Source organism: Brassica napus, chromosome C4 (genome assembly GCF_020379485.1).
Source record: "Brassica napus cultivar Da-Ae chromosome C4, Da-Ae, whole genome shotgun sequence".
Taxonomy (NCBI): Eukaryota; Viridiplantae; Streptophyta; class Magnoliopsida; order Brassicales; family Brassicaceae; genus Brassica; species Brassica napus.
Window position 1 is genome coordinate 9,951,277 of NC_063447.1, and position 23,464 is coordinate 9,974,740.

General features: G+C 37.5%; 1 protein-coding gene and 1 long non-coding RNA gene across 5 annotated transcripts; one reads left to right on the plus strand and one right to left on the minus strand.

The window, feature by feature from the left end:
* Positions 1–6,103: 6,103 nt before the first annotated feature.
* Positions 6,104–19,204, minus strand: LOC111212476 (RRP12-like protein). Of its 2 annotated transcripts, XM_048756115.1 has the most exons (12): positions 18,910–19,204; positions 18,058–18,622; positions 8,931–9,399; positions 8,582–8,839; positions 8,408–8,499; positions 7,874–8,083; positions 7,391–7,792; positions 7,062–7,237; positions 6,886–6,978; positions 6,712–6,798; positions 6,265–6,393; positions 6,104–6,175 (listed from the first exon to the last, which is right to left on the minus strand). In XM_048756115.1, the coding sequence occupies exons 2-9, from the start codon at positions 18,580–18,582 to the stop codon at positions 6,957–6,959; spliced, it is 2,154 nt and encodes a 717-aa protein (XP_048612072.1). In that variant the 5' UTR covers positions 18,583–18,622; positions 18,910–19,204; the 3' UTR covers positions 6,104–6,175; positions 6,265–6,393; positions 6,712–6,798; positions 6,886–6,956. The 2 variants fall into 2 exon arrangements, with proteins under 2 accessions (XP_048612072.1, XP_022569750.1); XM_022714029.2 differs by having other exon boundaries at positions 6,712–6,978.
* Positions 19,205–19,493: 289 nt separating this feature from the next.
* LOC106441169 lies at positions 19,494–22,771 on the plus strand. Of its 3 annotated transcripts, none has more exons than XR_007322766.1 (7): positions 19,508–19,770; positions 19,858–19,904; positions 20,057–20,133; positions 20,238–20,328; positions 21,073–21,477; positions 21,540–21,731; positions 21,802–22,771. It is a non-coding gene; the product is annotated as an uncharacterized LOC106441169 (long non-coding RNA). The 3 variants fall into 3 exon arrangements; XR_007322765.1 differs by having other exon boundaries at positions 21,073–21,406; XR_007322764.1 differs by having other exon boundaries at positions 19,494–19,770; positions 20,238–21,731.
* Positions 22,772–23,464: the final 693 nt, after the last annotated feature.

Sequence of the window (23,464 nt, forward strand, 5' to 3'; positions counted from 1 at the left end):
CATGAGTCAATACTTTACAGTCTATGAGACTGATGACTTCTGCAATTCTCGCCATGAGAGTGTTGTAGATTTCATACTCAAAGTTGTATTCCTTTTCTCATTTCAAATTTATAAAGAAGTTTACAGAGTTCTCTAGATCGAGGTAGCTAAACCTTATCATTGGTGCGGTGAAACTGGTTCTGAGTCGATCGCGATGCCTTCTCGTAGTCCGTCACCGTCGGAGGTCTCGAATCAGCAAGATCTGGCGGAGGAGGATGTTTCGATGCGCAAGGAGGTGGAATTTTTGAACGAGTCGTACAAGCTGTTGATGAGGAAAACGGCGGAGAATAATCAGATGAATGAGATGCGGTTCAGTTCAGTGGGGGATAACTTCAAGGAGATCTTGAAGAGGCTAGAAAAGCGTCCGATCGAAGAATACGATGGCGAACTTCGATCGCGAGCTCCGGAATCTTCGAGTCCGATGTTTCAGGTACCGATTCGTAACTCGGAGGTGAATCGGAACAATTACTTGAATGGTTCTAGATCTGGAGATTTGAATCTGATGACTCGTGAGAATATGCTTAAGAAGATTGAGATGCCGAGTTGTGATGGATCGAAGGTTTCTGACTGGCTAGTGGATATTGAGCATTTTTTTGTCGTTGGTCGCTTTCATGATCATGAGCGACTAGATCTGATTCCACTGTGTATTGAAGGGAGGGTGAAGAAGTGGTTTGCTTGGGCGTTGCGTCGGGGTGGATTTCGTACTTGGCTGGAGTTTAAACAACAATTGGTTTTGCGTTTTACGGAATCTATTGATGAGGAACCGAGTACGAGATTGTTTTCTATCAAACAGACGGGGTCAGTAGCTGATTATGTGAGTGAGTTTGAAGAATTATCAACGCAGGTCCCGGGCATTTTGAAGAGAATATTCTATAATGGTTTGCGTACAGAGATGAAGGAGGTGGTTAAGATGAAAGATCCACAGGGTCTTCCCAATTTCATTGCAGCCGTCCACAGAATGGAGAAGAGTGCTTTCTGTAGGGTGGTGAGCAAGGTGGCTCCTGTGGAGGTTGTTGGCTCTAATCGCAACACTAAAACTAACCGTGGTGCTCGTTATAACAATGGAGGAAAAGTGTGGGAAAAACAGAGAAGTGATGCGAGTGGAGGGAAAGAGAATGGTGGTGAACAACAGTCTACTCAACGACCAAGGTTGAAATACACTGATGCTGAGCTTGATGCAATGCGAAGAGATCAGGTTTGTTTCAAGTGTAAAGCTCCTTGGTCTCGAACTCATATATGTCCTAATAAAGAGATTCGAGTGATGACTGTAGTACATGGGATTGAGATGGAAGTTATGGAGGAAGATGATGTCATTTTACAGGAAATGGATCATAATGCGTATTGTGAAGTAAGAACTTTGTCTCTGAATTCCTTTTTAGGGATTGATTCTCCGAGAACTACGAAGATGCGTGGAAGGATTGGCCAGAGAGAGTTGATCTTTATGATTGACAGTGGAGCTTCTCATAATTTCATTTCTCCGGAGGTAGCGAGTAAGTTGAGGTTGGGATTGGATGATTCGAGTGGTATGGATGTGTTGTTGGGTAATGGAGTAATGGTGAAAGCAGCTGGGTTGTGTACTGAAGTGAAGTTTCAGTTGAATACAACTACATTCAGTTCTGAGTTTATAGTCTTGGAGTTAGGCAGTGTGGATGTTATATTGGGTGTTAAGTGGCTCGCAACTTTGGGGAAATGTGAGGTTGATTGGAAGTTGCAAGAGTTTTGTTTATGTATGAGGGTGAGAGGGTAACCTTGTTTGGCGATCCAACCCTTCATTGCACAAAATTGTCGCTGAAATCTTTGTCTCCAGTGTACCAAGATCCGTTTGAAGGAAGAGAAGAGTTGTTGCTGTCTGCGATTGTTCCACCAGATACAGTTGATGTGGAACCTCGTCTAGCAGCACTACTGAGTTCTTTTGAGGATATCTTTGCGATACCTACTGCTTTACCTCCTCTACGGGGTCAGGAGCATGCTATTAACTTGACAGCGGGAGTATCTGCTATTTCGGTTCATCCTTATAGATACCCGCATTCAAGGAAGGTAGTTATGGAGAAAATGGTGCAAGAGATTCTCGAAGCTGGTATCATTAGACCGAGTGTGAGCCCTTTTTCCAGTCCGGTTCTTTTGGTGAAGAAGAAAGACGGTGGTTTTCGTTTTTGTGTTGATTATAGAGCTTTGAACAAGTCAACTATACCTGACAAGTACCCAATTCCGGTTATTGATCAGCTACTTGATGAGTTACATGGTGCTGTGATCTTCTCGAAGCTTGATCTCAGGTCAGGGTATCATCAAATCAGAATGGTTGAAGATGATATTAAGAAGACTGCATTTCGAACAGTGGAGGGTCATTATGAATTCTTGGTGATGCCGTTTGGACTGACGAATGCTCCGGCCACTTTTCAAGCTCTTATGAACAAGATCTTCAAACCGTTTTTGAGGGATTTTGTGCTAGTCTTCTTTGATGATATTTTGGTTTATAGTAGTTCTGTGGAGGCTCACGAGGAGCATTTGAGGAAGGTGTTGCAAGTACTTCGAGAACAATCACTTTTTGCTAATCGCAAGAAATGTTCCTTTGGGGTTACTCAAGTGGAGTATCTTGGACATATCATTTCCAAGGAGGGTGTTGCTACGGATGCTGCAAAGACTGAAGCTATGGTGAAGTGGCCTACACCTAAAACTGTGAAGCAATTACATGGATTTCTTGGGTTAACTAGTTATTACCGTAAGTTTGTCAAGAGTTATGGGGTTATGGCGAGGCCGCTCACGACTTTGACTAAGAGGGATCAGTTTGCTTGGAATCCTGAGACTCAGCATTCGTTTGATACATTGAAGTCTGCTATGGTTCACGCTCCGGTTTTAACCTTACCAGATTTTAAGAAGCGTTTTGTGGTGGATACCGATGCATCTGGTGTGGGTTTAGGCGCCGTTTTAATGCAAGATAAAAAACAAATAGCTTACTTTAGTTATGCTTTAACGGAGCGTGAGCAGCTGAAGCCAGCATATGAGCGAGAGTTGATGGCAGTGGTCATGGCCGTAAGGAAGTGGAAGCATTATTTGCTAGGAAGACACTTCACGGTTCATACGGATCAACGCAGTATCAAATATTTGTTGGAGCAGAAGGAAGTTAATATGGAATATCAACGGTGGTTAACAAGATTGTTGGGTTTTGATTTTGACATTGTGTACAAACCGGGTTGTGAGAACAAAGCAGCAGATGGCCTTTCTCGGAGTATGTCGATGGCTTCTCTGTTGCTGACTCTTACAGTTCCTACAACTCTGCAGTGGCAAGATTTATATAAAGAGATTGCGGATGATGCAGGCATTCAGAAGTTGATTTCTCAGATCTTGGAACGGGTACTTATGTGAAGGGTAAGCTGATGGTGCGTGATGGGAGATTGTGGTCGAAGAAGAGATTGGTGATTCCAAAAACCTCCCAGTTTATTTCATTGATCTTAAATGAGTGTCATGACAGTAAAATGGGTGGTCATTCTGGAGTTTTGAAAACCATAAAGAGGATACATCAGTCCTTTACTTGGGAAGGGTTGAAGAAACAGGTGCAGGGTTATGTTGCTGCTTGCCAAATCTGTCAGATGCATAAGCATTCGACTTTATCTCCTGCCGGTTTACTTCAACCATTGCCAATACCGAATCGAGTGTGGGAGGATATCAGTATGGATTTCATTGAAGGTTTACCTTTATCGGGAGGAGTGAATGTCATTTTAGTTGTGGTGGATCGCTTGAGAAAATATGGGCATTTTATCAGTTTAAAGCACCTTTTACTGCTGTGGATGTGGCGTCGAAGTTTGTTCAGGAGATTGTCCGTTTACACGGATTTCCGCGGAGTATTGTGTCTGATAGGGATTGGGTGTTTTTGAGTGCTTTTTGGAAGGAGAGCTTTAAGCTAGGTGGTACGCAGTTGAAGTACAGCACGTCGTTTCATCCTCAAACGGATGGTCAGACAGAGGTCTTAAATAGGTGCTTGGAGACATATTTAAGATGCTTTGCTTCGGGTCATCCTCGTTTGTGGTCTAAATTTTTGTGTTGGGCTGAGTTTTGGTTAAATACATCTTACCATACTTCGCTCAAGACAACACCGTTTGTAGTGGTTTATGGTCGGGATCCTCCGGCTTTGCTGCCATTTGAGGTTGGCTCCACTACGAACTTTGAGTTGGAGGAATCATTGAAGCTGAGGGATGAGATGTTGGGTCGTTTGAAGAGCTGTTTGGAGAGAGCACAGGAGTTAATGAAGGTTCATGCGGATAAGCATAGAAGAGATGTTTCTTTTGAAGTGTTGGATTTGGTATTCTTAAAACTTAGGCCTTATCGTCAGAAGTCAGTAGCGACTCGCTTCTGTCCTAAGCTGGCAGCCAAGTTTTATGGACCATACAAGATTTTGGAGAGGATTGGGAAAGTAGCTTATCGTTTGCAGTTACCTGCCGGGTCTAAAATTCATGATGTTTTTCATGTGTCGCAGCTTAAGAAGGCGGTGGGTTCTGAGGTGGAGGTGGTGGCGTTGCCACCTGTGTTTTCAACAGAGACAGAAGCACCGTTGCAACCTTTGGATGTCTTGGCTAAACGATATTCTGTTGATGGCGAGTTGGAGTTGTTGGTGACTTGGAAAGGGAAGGATGCTGCAGATGATTCTTGGATGTTGTCGAAGGAGTTTATGGCGTGTTTTCCTTCTTTCGAGCTTGAGGGCAAGCTCGGTTTCGAAGGGCGAGGTATTGATAAGTACCAAAAGACTTACTTTCGCAAGAAGAAAGCTTCAGGAGGGAAACAGAGTGATGCTGACGTGGAAGGGAACGTTGGAGTGGGAATTTAAATAAAAGAGAAGACTTTCTGTATCTCACAGAGGCTTTGCAGTTAGATGAATTCAGCTTTTAAATACTTGTCAAGTTCATTTTATCTTCTTCATGCTTTGATGTTAATTGTATCTGACACCATGAGTCAATACTTTACAGTCGCTATGAGACTGATGACTTCTGCAATTCTCGCCATGAGAGTGTTGTAGATTTCATACTCAAAGTTGTATTCCTTTTCTCATTTCAAATTTATAAAGAAGTTTACAGATTTCTCTAGATCGAGGTAGCTAAACCTTATCACCCACATAGTGAAATCTAGAAAACTTTGAAAAATGTTTAGCAAACCTTTCGGATGTTTGTAAGGAGCTTCACATGTTCCTCAGGCATCACAGACTTGACAGCCTCCGTGCCACATTTCTTGATGAGCATCTCCAACAAAAGCCTCACCTATTATCCCGACATGACACTTTAAAATGGGACAAGAAGCCGCAAATACAAATCCTAATATATTATATATATACACAACTAGTATGTATGCCTGCCAAAAAGCATACTACAGGAGAGGTATTTGAAACAAACCTTGGCTTTAAAAAGGTTTTTGGTTCCTTCTGGCCACTTAAGTAAGCCTTCAACAATGCTCTTTAAGTTTGCGTGTAGTCCTTCAACGGGTGATTTAGCCACCAACATCTTTAACAAACCTAAATTTGCCTGTTTTCCAGAATAGATTGGTTCCAAGTTTCAGAAAGAGAAAATGGCTAACTTGCAGCAACATATAGTTATGGCTTCTTTAAAGAGAAGATAGATAAACTCACTTTCGTGATTTCCTTATTTTTCCTCTGGAGGAGAAGAAATGTTGAAGGAAGCAAATTGTAAGCACTAGCTATGAGATCGGAGAACTCATAGGTCAAACGAGCTACTCCTTTAACGGCAGCACTAATCATCTGTGGTTTTTCTCCAGCCAAGCAACCAACCACCTATGATGATTATAACAGAGGTAAACAACCAATCTTGACACAAGAAGGAAAAAACAAAGATTCTGAAAAATGACATGTTAGGATTAGATTAAACATACCATATTGAAGTAACCATGTAACTTCTCATTGTCTCCACCATTTTTCTCATCTGCGTATGCATGCCCAATCTGAACAAGCACGTCATAGGCTCTGCTTCTTGTTTTTTTATTTACCTGCAAACACAGAAGCGATCTGAATAATGATTCTTGCACTATCATTAGTTTAACACAAACAGTTTCAAGCAATGCTTAGTACCTCCTTTAAAGCAAGTATAACTTCGGGTAGAAATGAAGAAACAATGTCCTTTCTCGCCTTTAAATTATCCTGTACGGGGAAAAAACCATCAGCATCTAGAAAAAACCATCAGCATCTAGGTCTAAATATACCATAAAGCTAAAACGTTAGCTTCTTACCGTCTTTGACGCATAAGCTAACAGGAAGTATAAGCAATCAAGTTTATGGCGCTTAGCAGAGACATGGCATATATTGTGCATCAGCTCAAGTAACTCTTTGAGGTTCTTTGAAACAAATCCATCAGAACTCTGGCAACAGAAACATTTGTTACTAAGACATTAGTCAAAACTTATTTTAAAACGAAAGCTTAAGTTGATAGATTTGAAGGACCTAAAGAAACTGCATCAGTGTAAAAGAGTCATAACTTATTAGTAGTCATCTACTGTTGAACACAAAGTAAGCAAGCACAAATTATCTTGATGACGTACAAACAAAATGTAATCACCGCATCCTAGCAATGAAATTTAGATGCTTAAGCGAGAATAAAATAAGTCAAATACGCACTAAAGCAATCAATATGCTTTGACCTAGTCGAGCGTGGAATCTTAAGGCAATGGAAGCAATACCTTCAAGATAACTGAAAGAACTTTGTAGGCTTTCTTTTGAATTTGTCCCTTGGGATCCCGCAGTTTAAAGATACACATCAGCATGTACTATTCATCAACACAAGTCACCAAACGCAGCTTCATATAGAAGGATAAATCACAGCCACACCCAGAACAATAAATCAGTTTACAAACCTGCATTGCAGGCTTCAAGGAACTGAATACGGTATCCACTTCTTGACCATCCAAACCAGGCAAAAGAGAAACTAACAGATCAACAACCTTGCCCTGGAATAAAAAGTAGACAATACTGTCAACTCTGGCTCAGTAGCAACAAAGAAAACCAGAAGCACATTTGGAAGTACCAGTACCTAAGGTTGGAAGAAGAATTTTTGTCTGCTGTATTATCCACCTCCATCCCACTAACAGAGCTTTCATCTTCTGCAATGGCAGTTTTTCTAGCCATTAAAAGCTCTCGCAGTGTCTTGAAAAGTAGCTTTGAAACAGTCTTCTTCTCCGCTATGGAAGCCAAATTCCCTATCGCAGACTGAAAGTAAGATAACAAGAATTAGCAAATACTCTGATAAGCTCTCATGACGTTAAGGATATCTAATTAGAGAGGGACAGAGACCAATCACACAAGAAAAAAATAGAACAAACTTTGGGGACATTTAGTGAGCTCTTTAAGATTGTTAGTTACCTGAAGAGAACCGCCATCATCTTTGGCAGATTCATGAAATATCTTTGACAAAACATCCAATAACTTAGGAGCACACGACCGTATAACTTCCAAATTAGCTGCCGCACTGTGTGAATCATAAGGAGCGCTAGCTCGAACCAACTCAGGGATTGCATCACTGACAGGTACTTCCTTACCCTCCACAACATCCTTATTTTGTTGAATCAGAATATTCAAACTGGTGCATATAACTCCACGGGTTTCAGCCTGCGTTTGGAGAGCTCCACACAATATTCGCCCCAGATCCTCAAAGCTCTCCACAGTATCCACAGGATAATTACAAAATGAAGGTAACAACGCCCATAATGAGTAAACGAGAGATTCCACACTCCTAGATGCTGCAGTAAGACCTTGTAGCTTGAGCTGCCATCCGAAACAATTAGCAACATTAGAGAGCAATAAAGGTAAGAACAAATTTATACTGTCGGTAATGATAAAAATTACCTGTTGAGCTTTATGGCTCATTATTTCGATCATTCTAAAAATAGTCTCTGTGGAGAAACTTAGCCGTCCTCCAACTGTGTATTGCTTCAGGATTGGGAAGAGCCAAACGTTTACCTCAGACAGATCATTCGCCTCAAGGTTTAAACGCACAATGTTTAAAAATGTTTCAGGTCCCATAGCACCAAGGGCTGATCCTACACACTCATGCAACTGGGGATCGCCAACAAAGATAGCACCAGTCAAACAAACAGTCAGTAAAATACAAGATGTGGCTAAAATAAGATTGGTCTAATACATGTTGCATCATCTTATATCGTAGAATCATTCATTTCTATCTAAAATGAAGGCACGCTCGCATAACAAGTTCTGCCTATATATTTCTTGAACCAAATTTCTATACCAACAACATAAGAGCTACCACTAAGCGATACTGTCTTTCAGTCACAAGTGACATAACTATTTCAAGTACTTATACTCAAGTCTAGAACTTGAGCAGATGGTCATTAGGATCCAATACTATAACAGTAAAGTTACCTGCTTCCTATAAGGAAAGCCTTCATCAGGTAAATCTTGCATATCTGATAAGTCCTCAAGGGTCTTCCTCATAAAATAAGAAGATTCTTCCCCTGAAAATTAAATGAAAGGGTTAGCCCATGAACAACTAAGCAACTAATTGCTCAAAACAACACAGAGAATAATAAAATTTACCTAATTTATTGAACATGGTCGAAACAACTTGAAAAGCCATGTCCCAGACCGCATGGTACTTGTAATCAAGCAAGCTTTCAACCGTTGCACAAAGCTTTTCAATGACTGTTGGACTAGACTTCTTTACATCCAAGTTTGAATTCCGGATTCCATTGACGCCTTCTCTGATCAAGCTTTCATCAATGCATGAACATATCAAACTCTTCAACGCATCTGTTGCTGCAAAGATTGCCTCCTCATGTTCAGACGCAATAATATCTGCCAAAGGGAAACACAAAGATCATGGCAACAATCAGATAAACCGCATTGACAAAAAAAAAAGCAGGAAGGAGCAGATACAACAGCATACCTTTCAGACCATTGAACACACCAGGAAGCTTAACCACGCAAACATCTCTGTTTAGAGAAAAAGCCCTCACCATCCCAACTTTCATCAAGCGTGCTGTGGAGGTCATGGCATCAGCAGAGGTTTCCGGCGCCGAGAACAGTACAGCCGCGTGATACAACACTTCCACCAGCGCCTCAGCCGTAACCTCAGATGTTGGATTGAGACAAAAAGCATTCAAAGAGTCTATAACTGGCCTTGTAATAAATGCGTCGCGCGTAATCATCAGCATCTTAAATCCCTCAATCACGGTAGCTATATGTTTCTTCGACATCAAGGCCAAGCATTCTTTTAGAGGGCTGAGAAGGTAGAGCACTTGCTGTGCTCCTTCGGCAGAGCGCGCTTCTGACTTATGAGCGAGGTCTAAATGTTTCTGGAACGATTCTGCGATAGTTCCACTCACTGAATGACAGGTCCTTGTACCACGGGATGTCTGCAGAACATCACGGAGATGTAAGAATATTTTATATTCTATATGACCTATGTATCTATTAGTTTAATATAAAGTTCAAGTTCATATTATTGTTTTAGATTCTAATATAAAAGATGATACCGTGATTGATCGGTTTCGATTAAGAATTAGAATCCGGGTGTATTGATAACCCTCCTACTTTACCTTATGTTTAAATATGTCTTTAATCTCATAATCATATATATATGTTAAAGGTAATGATAATGGAATACATTACCATTATTAATATATATATCAGTATACGTACGTTGTGGTACCGTTAATATAACGAATGGTTGTGATGAAGTCTTAGAGAGTTGTGTTGGTTAAGATTCATGTCTCTTTGACTAATATAAAACACAACACTCGTTCATCATTTTCTTCTTCACGCAAGACGAGAGTCTTTCTAAAAGATACACAAGAAAAATACGGATTATTGAAGGAGAGATTAAAGGAAGGTTTGGGGTTTCTTGTCCATCAAGGAAACCACCAAAGAAAGAAGGTTAAAGAGGACAACATCAATTGGTGGGATTGCATCCAAGCATGGATCAAGGTTAGTGTTCCTACCTTCTTTAGAATCATGTTAGGATTGAATTAAGTCAAATCTAAATTAGGTCTTGGTCTTGAAATAGATTAACATGTGGTATCAGAGCCTATGTAGATTAGATTAATTCATCTGGAAATTTGTTTTGTGTTAAATGTTAACGGAAGTTGCGAAACAAACCAAGTGCGTGCATGAAGTTTGTAAAAAAAAAAAAAAAAAAAAAAAATTTTATTTACCTTCATGCGTTTATGAACATGTACGGATCAAACCGTTTTAATGTGTGTTCATAAGCCGTGTCTAACGACACCGTAATTGGATCAAGCGTATGTTCTTGATTGCCGTTGCGTTAAAATTCTGGAATGCATTAGAAAGTCGCGTCGGTTCGTAAATGTTTAGAAGTAACTAACGTAAAATGCATGATTAAGTAATATCTGGATTATTAATTAAGTCATTCATGAATGAGAGTAGATTCATAATTAAACCGTTACGTGTTGTTGCATGCATGAAAGAGTGCTTTGTGTTATTCATTAACATTTGATAGCATACGCATGACTGTTAAGTAATTCTGTCTAGTATGCATAAACAGAAATCATTTATCAAAGTAAATGCATTTTAATGATCAAATAATTGTGTTATGAAATATTAACACAATTTAAGTAGTTTTCCCTTAGATATTTTAAGTTTATATGTATATAATATGATAGTCACCAAAGTGACCTTGTTATATGACATATCTACTAATAATAGCAATCTTAATTAATTCATAAGGTTGCGTCTTTTCATTATAACTTGATTCATACCTATTGGTTGTATCTTTTCGTTTATAACCGTTTACGGTAACTACGGTTGTATCTTTTCGTTATAAAGTTGTATTTTTTCCCTCTTAAGTCTTTTGAACTCTATATAATTGTGTTGTTAAAATTTTTGCACCTTCATATCATCATAATTTCATTCTCACTATTACTCATCTCTTCGCTCTCAACCGGCTATTTTCAAGCGACTGTTAAACAGTTTTTTTTAATTTCCGGCCAACGTGTTAACTCCAATGCTGGTTATTTTCTCTTCTTATTTATTTTCTGTTTTTATTACATTTAGATCTCTGGTTATTACCATTAAACTCAGTGGAAGAAATTTATAATTGAAAAGACGATTCCATAACGGTTGAGTTATCTTTACACGCATCTTCATATTTCTTCATGTGTTGTTTTCAGAGATTAAGAACTACGACTACACGGTTTTCAGAGATTAATGTTAACGATATTAAGAAAGCAACATCATACCTTCTTTTTATTTGTATTTTATTTTCTACAACACAATATTTATATTGATCTACGTGTTACTAAACCTTACATACACAAGTGCCTCTTTTGCGTAACATCAAAATAGAAAGGAATCGTGTGTTCTAATGATTATCTGTGTCTGTGACACTGTAATAAAGGTGATAAAAATAAATGAAAATGGTGTTTTTATTCTCTGTTGTTTTATCTGTTTTGATACAATTCAACTATCGTGTTGTTGGCGTACTATTTATATATGCGTATCCTAAGAAGTATGTAAGTAGTTTTAGTTTTATTTATAAGTTAACTGTTTGGAATGAATAATTATTTTTAAAGGGACATGTCTTTCCATCATTAAAAAAAAATTATGAATTGATTTCTTATATATATATATATATATATTTTTTTTTTTTTTTGGATATATATTTTTCTCTGATCATACTACAAAGAATGTAACACTAATGTTTAGCCTTAATTATGTACCTTATTTCTTAATTATAATTATTTAAGAAATCTCAATGTAATGAATAGTTACGTTATAGAGGGACGTGTCTTTTCTCTAGTAATTATTACTAACTGTTTTATTTTACTATAAATATAACTATCCCTTTGATCAAGTTACAAAAAAAAAACTGGTGCAAAAAATCTGCAACGAGAAGACAATGAATATCAATCCAGGTAATTTTTCCTCGATTTCTTATAGTAACATGCTGTAGATTTTACTGCTTTAAAAATAACAAAGTATCCAAATTGATTATTTTTTCATTGTTTGTGTATATATGGTTTTATCAAGTTTATACTTTTACCTTTATATGGAATTGACAATGTAGTTATACTGGTTATCTTTGTATTAAATTTATATATTAAAATTAAATTAACACATTAATACTTCCATTTTGATAAAATCTAAAATTTCATTTTATCATAATTGTAAATTAATTATAAAACCTTTTCTATATTTGTTTTTTTTAATAAACTTTCAAGATTAGCATACGTGCCTCCAACCTACAATTACTATGGGCAATCCCAATTAATTCAACGGTTGCTTCTTTTCATCCCGAGGTTCCACGTCTCACTTATGTTTGTTTGTTGTATCTTCTCGTTTATAATCGTTAACGGTAACTACGGTTGTATCTTTTTGTTATAAAGTTGTATCTTTTCCATTTTATGTCTTTTGAACTCTATAAAATTGTGTTGTTCACAAAATTTTTGAACCATCATATCATCATAATTTCACTCTTACTATTTCGCATATCTTTCTCTCAACCGGCTATCTCCAAGCGACTGTTAAACAATTTTCTTTTGATATCTGGCCAGTGGTGACTCCAGCGCTGGTTGTTTTATTTTCTTACTTACTTTCTGTTTTTATTACATTTAGATCTCTGGTTAGTATCATTAAACTCGGTGAAAGAAACTTATAATCAAATGTTAAAATATTATTTTCTGGTACAACCAAAATAATTGATTTTTTCAAGAAGTGGTTGGAGCTAAATATCATGTTAAAATTGTAAGAAAACCTTTTAAAAGATAGAGACGTAATTGTATGCAATATTTGTTATGATAAAAGTATAACTGGAACATTACGATTTATATATATATATATATATATATATATATATATACTTTGCAAATCATATTTTAAACATTAAGATTAACTTGATTATTTATATAGATTGTATTATATTTTTTTATACAAAACGAGTTCCGTGCGATATCGCACGGGTTCCTTACCTAGTAGATATTAAAAATAATTATAAAGTTTATAATTGATCAAGATCAAGGATGCTAAATGACATAAAAATTTGATTGATCAATTAAATTATTATTTATATTCTAGGAGATCACCCAAAGGTGGATCATTGAATATAATTAATAATAAGAAAATAATTAATCATTTTTCTACTATAGTGAATAATATGTATATCCAAAGATAACATATTTATTTGACTAGTGTTGATTTGATTAATATTAAAGAATATATAATTAGCATCAATGAAAGTACTTATATTTAAATATTGCCCAAATGTTATTTAAAATATAAGTGTTAAAAGTTTCTATTAGTCTGAATATATATTAAAGTCTCAAAGCACTAACGGGTAAACATGTATGAATGCTTGCAGCTTCATCAAATGTGTTTGCATCTGCTAACTCTGTTGTAAAGTTTAATGGCCTCAACTATGGTGAGTGGTTCGAGCAAATCCGGTTTACACTGGGTGTAATGGCTTTGGACTCTGCCATACTAACTGATGAGGAACCCTCAGCTATTACAGTAGATAGCTCCGAATCTGAAAAGTCTCGTTATGAGAGATGGAAGCGATCTAACAGGCTGAGCTTGAACCTTATGAGGTTGACGATGGCAGAAAGTATTAAGCCATAAATGCCTAAGACAGAGAAAGCAAGGGAATTCATAGAGAAAATTAAGGAGTGTTCACAATCGGAATTGGCTGACAAGTCGATTGTAGGAAGTCTCATGAATGAGCTAACTACAAAGAAGTTTGACTGGTCTCAGCCAATACATGACCATTTGACGCACATGTCTAATCTGGCAGCAAAGTTAACGACCTTGGGAATGGAGGTACATGAGCAATTCTTGGTCCAATTCATCATGAACTCTCTACCTCTTGAATTTAGCCAGTTCCAGGTGAATTACAACACCATTAAGGATAAATGGAGCTTTAAAGAATTAAAGGCTATGTTAATTCAAGAGGAAGGGAGACTAAGGAAGATGAAAGATCAAGTTGCTAACCTCGTAGGTCTTGGAAGTGCCAGTAGCAGCAAAAGAACATCAAGTAAGAAGGACAAAAAGAATGTAAAGAACTTCGTGAAAGGACCTCAAAGTCAAATCTAGAAGGAAAAGAAGTGTTTCTTTTGTAAGCAAGTAGGACACTTCAAGAAGGATTGTCCTAAAAGGAAGGATTGGTTCGACAAGAAAGGTAAACATTACAGCTTTGTTTGCTATGAAATGAATCTTGTTGAAGTTCCTAATAATACTTGGTGGTTAGATTCTGGTGCTACTACTCATGTGTCTCATATTAAACATGGATTCTGTTCGATCCAGCCCATAAGAGGACCTGAACAGTACTTGTTCATGGGAAACAGGATGAAGGCACAAATAGAAGGAATTGGGACGTATAGATTGATCTTGGACACTGGAAGTCATGTGGATCTTGAAGGGTGTCTCTATGTACCTGAGTGTGCTAGAAATCTTGTTTCTGTTAGTAGGTTGGACAATTTAGGTTTTAGTATTAAGGTTGCACATGGTGTTTTCTCATTGTACCGAAATGATTACTTTTATGGTAGTGGTATTTTATTTGATTCACTTTATAAGTTCAACCTTGATGCAAAGTTTTCTGAATCCCTATTTAATGTTGAAACTCGAGGCATTAAGCGTAGCGCAATTAATGAAAGTTCTGCTTTCTTGTGGCATAAACGACTAGGTCATATTTCCAAAGAAAGAATTAAGAGGTTAATAAATAATGAAATTCTTCCTCAGTTGGATTTTAGTGACTTAGATGTATGCATAGACTGCATTAAGGGTAAGCAGACGAAACATACTTTAAAGAAACCAGCCACAAGAAGCACTCAGCTTCTTGAGTTAATACACACCGACATATGTGGCCCTTTCGATGCTCCTTCATGGAGTGGCGAAAAATATTTCATCACATTTATTGATGATTACTCACGGTATGGATATACCTATCTACTGCATGAAAAGTCTAAGTCTGTGATTGTCCTAGAGGTATTCATTGACGAGGTGGAAAGGCAGTTAGATAAAAAGGTGAAAGCAGTGAGATCTGACAGAGGTGGTGAATTTTATGGAAAATTCGATGAAAGTGGACAATGTCCTGGTCCATTTGCAAAGTTACTTGAAAGTAGGGGCATATGTGCACAATGCACAATGCATGGTACTCCTCAGCAGAATGGTGTAGCTGAGAGGCGGAACCGTACCTTAATAGAGATGGTTAGGAGCATGTTGAGTAATTACTCATTACCCCTTTCTTTGTGGATATATGCATTAAAAACTGCAACTTATGTGCTGAACCGGGTTCCTAGTAAGGCAGTTCCTAAGACTCCTTATGAGCTGTGGACGGGAAGGAAACCTAGTTTAAGACATCTACGTGTCTGGGGTTGTCCAGCATAAGTAAGGCTATATAATCCACATGAAAAGAAACTTGATTCTAGGACTGTCAATGGATTTTTCATTGGCTATCCTGAGAAATCAAAAGGGTATACATTTTATTGTCCTAACCATTGTACGAGAATAGTTGATTCGGGTAATGCTAGGTTCATTGAAAACGGTGAAACTAGTGGGAGTGGTGAACCACGAAAAGTGAACATTAATGAAGTTCAGGTTGAAGTTCCTTCAGCTGTAGTTCCACCTGAAGTAGTTGTTCCTATTGTTGCATCAGACTCTAATGACACAATAGGACAACATAATGATGAGCCAATTCCACTAGCTGAAAATACTGTTGATGAACATGTCATAATTCAAGAAGAGAATAGTGAACCACAAATACCTTTAAGGCGATCTGGAAGAGAAAGAAGATCTACCATTTCAAACGATTACGTGGTTTACACTATTGAAAATGAATGTGACTTAAGCATGGATGACGATCCGATATCATTCAAAATGGCCATGGAAAGTGACAATTCTGAAGAGTGGTTTGATGCCTCAAAAGAAGAAATGAAATCTATGGATGATAATCATGTATGGGACTTAGTAGAGTTTTCTGATGGTTTCAAAACCATTGGTTGTAAATGGGTCTATAAGACTAAACGTGACTCGAAAGGTAAACCTGAAAGACGCAAGTCTCGCCTTGTTGCTAAAGGTTTCACCCAGAAAGATGGCATTGACTATAAAGAGACCTTCTCTCCGGTTTCAAAGAAGGATTCTCTTAGAATTGTTTTGGCTTTGGTGGCTCATTATGATCTTGAGCTTCACCAGATGGATGTGAAAACCGCCTTTCTGAATGGAGATCTTGAGGAGGAAGTATATATGGACCAACCAGAAGGATTCGTGGTCACAGGAAAAGAAAATTTGGTGTGTAAGCTGAGAAAGTCAATATATGGACTAAAACAAGCTTCTCGACAATGGTATATAAAGTTTAACGATACCATCACATCATATGGTTTTGTAGAGATCATTGTTGATCGATGTATCTACATTAAGATCAGTGGGAGTAAGTTTGTGATTTTAGTCCTATATGTTGATGATATTTTGCTTGTTGTAAATGACATGAGTATGTTACATGATGTGAAGAAGTATCTCTCTAAGAACTTTGAAATGAAAGATATGGGTGAGGCATCTTATGTGATCGGGATAGAAATATTTCGAGATAGATCACAAGGACTGTTAAGTTTGTCTCAGGAAGGATAGCAGAAAATCGACGTTTGGCTACTTGTTCCTATTAGCTGGGGGAGCAATATCATGGAAGAGTGGAAAGCAGTCTGTCATTGCTACTTCCACTATGGAGGCTGAATTTGTGGCATACTTTGAGGCCACAATTCATGCACTATGGCTGCGGAACTTTACCTCAGGGCTTCGGATTGTCGACACTATAGCCAAGCCGCTGAGAATTTACTGCGATAATTCTGCAGCTGTCTTCTTTTCGAAGAACGACAAGTACTCGAAGGGTGCTAAGCACATGGAGTTAAAGTACCTGTCTGTTAAAGAAGAAGTTCAGAAACATAGAGTGTCATTCGAGCACATAAGGACGGACATGATGGTAGCGGATCCGCTAACTAAAGGTTTACCACCCAAGGCGTTCAATGGCCATGTAGAACGTATGGGTATTATAGATAAGGCTTTGCTATTTTAGTTATGGGATGCTCATTATGTATTTGACACTAAGAATTCACTTAAAGATTATGTTTCTGATTTATTAATTATGTTATCAATAAAGTATGTGTATACACTTATGGTTTGTAGATAACATATGTTTGGTTTGAGAAATAAAAGTTCTTCTCATATAAGGATTGATATAAAATTAAAATTTATTATGTGATACATGGAAGGGACTATGCCGATTAAATGACATACAACCGCCATGATTCGATCAATTTAAATTTTAATAAAGATCAAGTGAACTTGATATAAAAGTGCGCATTAAAGTTATTAAACTCTTAAGTTGATACAAATGTCAAGTGGGAGAATGTAAGAATATTTTATATTCTATATGACCTATGTATCTATTAGTTTAATATAAAGTTCAAGTTCATATTATTGTTTTAGATTCTAATATAAAAGACGATACCGTGATGGATCGGTTTCGATTAAGAATTAGAATCCGGGTGTATTGATAACCCTCCTACTTTACCTTATGTTTAAATATGTCTTTAATCTCATAATCATATATATATGTTAAAGGTAATGATAATGGAATACATTACCATTATTAATATATATATCAGTATACGTACGTTGTGGTACCGTTAATATAACGAATGGTTGTGATGAAGTCTTAGAGAGTTGTGTTGGTTAAGACTCATGTCTCTTTGACTAATATAAAACACAACACTCGTTCATCATTTTCTTCTTCACGCAAGACGAGAGTCATTCTAAAAGATACACAAGAAAAATACTGATTATTGAAGGAGAGATTAAAGGAAGGTTTGAGGTTTCTTGTCCATCAAGGAAACCACCAAAGAAAGAAGGTTAAAGAGGAGAACATCAATTGGTGGGATTGCATCCAAGCATTGATCAAGGTTAGTGTTCCTACCTTCTTTAGAATCATGTTAGGATTGAATTAAGTCAAATCTAAATTAGGTCTTGGTCTTGAAATAGATTAACAGGAGACACGAGTTTGCTAGCTTTCTTACCTTTCCGTCTGAATGAGTTACAAGATTCAGCAAGATGCTATAGGCTTCAGAGACTTCATTCCCCATCAGTGACTCAACGGATGTTGTGAGGAGATGAACTAAACACTTTAATGCCGAGATCAAGCATTCAGGTGTAACTGATCCTAGACGCAGAACGCTGAGGACGAGATGCAAGGCCAAACCATTCCTCTTCAATACTCCAGCTGAGACTTTAGGGAAGACAAGGGAGAGGATGACAACATGTGGCTGGACTACGTCCAGAGGTAGTTCAGCATCTGCAGACAGGAGGCTGTCTAGGGAGCTACACGTGGCGGCGAAGTAAGCCACGGGGGTTCGGCTATGATTACCTTCCGCTAGAGCTTTTGATAGCTCGTCGATCACAGCGCAGAGGTGTTTATGGTCTGGTCGTTTGGATTGTGATAAGCGAAAGAGCATGAACTCCCCAAAATCACCCGAAACAGGAAGGTCTGGTTCTGAGGGTGTGATGCAAAAGCCGGTTTCAATGCCGAGACACAGTGAATCCATAACTAGGTTCCGTTCCCTTGACTATTCCAGGTGGAAATGTCTACAATAGAACCGAAACTGTTAGTTTCGTTTAGCAATCACTTTAGTTCGAGATGGGAAACAATAAAGGACAAAACTTTTAATGCGAATGCACCTAATCAAAAAGCTGAAAACAATCTCTATAATGTTCATAACAGCTGAACTTAATCATCATCATGTAATGATAAAAATACTAAATCAACCAGAATTGTACAAGATCACAGATAGATTGAACTGTATTGGTCTCGGAAAACATGAACTAAGCAAATAAAACAGAACAGGTAGAGTGGATAAAGTTTCGAACTTTACATTGAAATCGAACAAAGAGAGAATTAGGAGGATAGGAGGATAAAGTTCGGGTCGAGATTCTAACGTGGATACATAGAAGGAGGAGACCCTTCGTGGAGCTTGTGTTGCTGCTTGAAGATGGATGAATGTAGAAGTCTGATGTTGGCGGCTAGGCCTGGGCATTCGGATCGTCGGGTCAGGTTCGGATCAGATCCTTTCGAATTCGGGTTTTTCGGATCTAAGAATTTAGGATTTTATAGGGTAATTTCAAATTTTCGGTTCCGGGTCGGTATTGCTGGATCCAGGTCGGGTCGGGTCTTAGATAGTTAGACCCATTCGAGTAATTAGAATTTATCGGTTCGGTTCGGTTTCGGTCGGGTTTTGTTCGGATTCGATCTAAAAAAGACTTAAAAATACAAAAAAATATCTGAACATCTATATATATATATATATATATATATAATAATAATAATAAAGTTGAGTTTTCTCTCACCTTAACCCTCCACATCATCAAGAAGGAAGGGGCAATTAAGGACACGTGTCCATCATTCTTCAGCTATAGAAATCTTTTCGATTTCGTTATGGGCTTCTTTCACAAACTTAATGAAAACTTTGGACACCTTAATATATTGGGCTTTGTTTTCTCTGGTCCATCAAGGGATTCCCTTCTTCTTGTGCTGATTGAAGACCCTCGGCTTCCTCGGCTAAGTAACGTTCCGGAGTCAATCACTAAAGAAAACCTAATAATCCCACGATTTCCTCTTCACTGCAACTTTTGGATTCTCTCAGTTTCAAACTCTATATATCATTTTGTTCTCTAGCTTTTCCTCTTTACCAAAATTATCAAAATCAAAGAATCTTGGCGATCTTCTACACTCCAAGGTAACATCATCATTCCTTTTTCATTTCCCTCCACTAATTTGATTTTGAAGTCATAGTTTCTTATCATGTACGATGTTGTATTTGCAGCTGTGAGATTTCTTTACAAACAGTGGTCGCAAAGTTGATTTTGTACAGTAAGTCATTGATCTGTCTAGCAACAATGATCTATTTGGTTTCGTTTGTATCTTCCAGAGAAAAAGCATAGAATTTTGTCGAGCTATGAAACCGAAGCTAAACTCATAGCGTGTATTCTGATTCTGTGGCCATTGATTTATTGAGTTGATAGGATGGAATTGCTTATGATTCCTTGAGTGATGAGACACCCACGTCAAGTTTTTAAACTTGAGCACTGAAACTTCACATGTACTCACTCCATCTCTCTCTCTCTCTCTCTGGGGTCTCATGGCGATTATGATTCTTTTTTTATTTATCTCCAAGCTATTCTTACATGATTAATTTGTGTACAGGAAGCAAAATACGCTGGTGCACAGGAGCCTCTGCATATTCGTAACATTGTTCATGGCCTTCCCTCACCCACTTCCTCCTTTTTCAGTATATGTAAGTAAACAATGCTCAGGGTCTGCAATGATTTGTTATGGCTTTTAAGTCAATCGTCATATTTGTCTTTAATTCTCATTGTTGTTCAGCATCACTATACTTACAGATATCCGCAATACAGCCGTTTCTGCTATTTAACAATTCCAGATTCTATTATTTTGCTTCTAAACAGTGTGTTTCCTAATGGATTCAAACATTCTGTTAAAAAACAAGACATTTTCTCTAAATCAATTAATCAATTCATTGTCTTGCAACATCTTTTATTACTATTTACAAAACGTTCTCTTTGGGTTATTGTTTTCCTGCTTCTTCCATTGTACCACTGCTACTCTGACCAGTTTTGTGTGGATGTTCCATCCATATATCTAATATATTTGTCTCCATATGATGATCTGATAATGGCACCGAAGAAGGAAAAAGTCCCACTACCATCGTCTGTATATGTTTTTTTTTATAGATTTTAAAAGCTGATTCAATGGGTTTGGATAGTTATCATTATCTTTATTATCGGTTACTGGTTCTCTTCGATGGGTTTGAATATCAAGTATCAGTTATCAGTAATCTTTTGTAAAAGCCTAACGTTTTCAACTTTTTCCTTGCTAAGCTCTTTATGGTGTGCTTAATTTTTTCAAAAAAAAAAACTTTGTATTAGTATAAGTGGATGGGTTTCTGTAACAAATTAGTATCTTTGCATCATTCTAGCTTGTGACCAAATGATATTACTTTCAAATCATTGGCACACAGATGTTGTACTAGGAAATTAAGAAACCTTTGGTCTCATGCGTTTTCATTCAAAAGAAGACTACAATGAGCTACTCTATTGTCTCGTGGGCGTGTACGGCATGGTCAAACGGCTCAAAGTTCTCATGGTATGGACATTGCTACTCTTTATCTGTTTGGATGTGACATGGTGTTGGATTGGGTGGAGGGTGTCGTTCCACGTCTGAAGCAGAGAGGTATCAAGGGAGGAAGAGGAAGCAAGAGAACAAAGGGAAATGGAGTATAGACCTCCTAAGCAAGCAATTTCAAGCAAGGTGTATGATTTGGACCTGAATGGGTTCACAGAGTCGCAACTACGGTATGAAATCGTAACTGTTTGAGATACTAGATATGTGGATCCTACCTTCATATGATTCGAAGTTTCTGTAGGTAAATACTATATAACTGTTTCTCTATCATATATATCGGCACTTAAGTCATCTGATTTGCAGTTTAATTATGGCTGCACAAGACCAAGAACCATGTAGCTTCTGAGAAGAAGCGGCTTGGGTTTGCTTGAACCTGAGAAGAAGAGGGCACATGCTTTTTTCTAGCAAGTACGCCACGTTGCCAACTCTGTTTCTAATCAGCGTGAGATGGATATAAGTAAAATGAGGGACAAACTTGAAGACAAATTGCTAAGGGTAAAAACTATATATATAGACAGAAGTTTGGTCTTTGGTTTCTCTTATTCTGTTATGTTTCTTGATCTAGGAAAGAGACATAGATCGGACTTTCTTTGTCAGAGAAGAAGACAGCTTGATTCGATTAGTCTCTACTGCGATATGATGCAGCAAGATGGTAGTTTTTATAAATCACTACCAGTTATATGTTTCTTTAGTAATCTCCCTTGCAGCTTTTGTTCTTGTGTTGTTTGTTAGGTGTTGGAAGTGCTTTGTGATTTAATAAAGTCAGCCTGATACTCTTAAAGCTGTTAACTCTTTGCTTGACCGCCTTCAAGTTCGCTTAGAAGCTTCTAAAACGTTACCGCTTCTTCTCAACCGTCGATAATGGATAACATTCATCATCTTCTTAGAAGAGTTGCCACCCCAAGAAAAAAGAAGACGCCAACTACTCTAAAGAACAGGAAAGGAAAGAGAGTTACTCCTGGTAGGAGGGTGGCCGTGACATCTGAGGTTTCCTATCAGAGTGGTCCTTTCTGCTTTTATGATACTCGGTCATCCAGACGCTGTGTTTAACAGTCAAGTTGATCAAGAGGCTGCTCTTAATGACTCAGTGAAGGGTTTTTTGAGGGAGTTTAAGTTATTGATAAAGGTTATTAAAGAGGGACAGGGTCATGTTAGGATGTCTGTTGAGGAATCAAAGCTTCAGACGTTGAGATCTCAGTTGGACTTATTTGATAAGGCATGGTGCGCATTTTTGAATTCGTTTGTGCTTTGGAAAGTTAAGGATGCTCGGTTGTTGGGAGAGGATAAGGTAAGAGCAGCTTGTCAGCTTCAAATTTCCATGATTCAGAAATGCAAGATTACTCCAGAAAGAGATGACACTGTGCTCACTTATGACAAGAAAGCAATTCAGACCCGAAATACGGAAGGCATTACTAAGCTTCCTAGAAGGATACACTAATTTTTCATTATTGTAATAGATTATTGCCACTGCTCTCCTACTCTGCTCCCTTCGTAATATATCATCAATAATCCATAGCTAGCCATATTTACTTTAAGATTCTGCAGCTTTTGGTGTGTACATAGTCATCACTTTCATTTCAAGTTACTTTTACTCTCGAATACAAAAAAAAAATTGTGCTGAGATCAACAGCAGTAACCAATATTTTAATAATACATTATCTGAATTGCATCTTTATTTCCATTTAGTATTCTTCTTATGCTTTGCGAGCTCCTACCTTATATTCTACGGACCTAATACAAAGAAAAAAGAACTTTTGAACCCTGAAGACAATTGAATTATACACACCAAACATGTGCTTAGACTCAAACAAGCCTCCTCGGCCCAAAACTATAAGAATTGCCAATTAGTTACTAATTCAAGTAAATAAAACCATTATCATGCTAAATAAAACAAAACCACTCTCTAGGCTTCCACATTTAATTTTACAGCTGTTAGTTTCACGAGGAGACGACTAATTAAAGGTTATAGAAGACAATACAATTAACTACAACTTAGTTGAACAAATTCTAAAAACAAGTTCTGCTATCAGAGTTCTGAAAACTGGACTGGATATTTGTTGGTATCCTAATTGGGTCAATGATTTTACCATCTCAACGGTTTTTAAAAATTTAATTTATTTTTAAATTAAATAAATACTATACATATGATATTTTTCTTTGACCTAAGTGATACACTACGATCGCTAACTACTATCAAATGGATTGGAAAAAATATTCTTCTCTTTAAT

Coding starts and splice junctions, on each gene's coding strand:
- LOC111212476 (XM_048756115.1), bottom strand. CDS start 18,582: ATGGATTCACTGTGTCTCGGCATTGAAACCGGCTTTTGCATCACACCC. Junction 9,400..18,057: donor TAACTCATTCAGACGGAAAG/GTAAGAAAGCTA, acceptor GATGTTCTGCAG/ACATCCCGTGGTACAAGGAC. Junction 8,840..8,930: donor TGTGTTCAATGGTCTGAAAG/GTATGCTGTTGT, acceptor TCCCTTTGGCAG/ATATTATTGCGTCTGAACAT.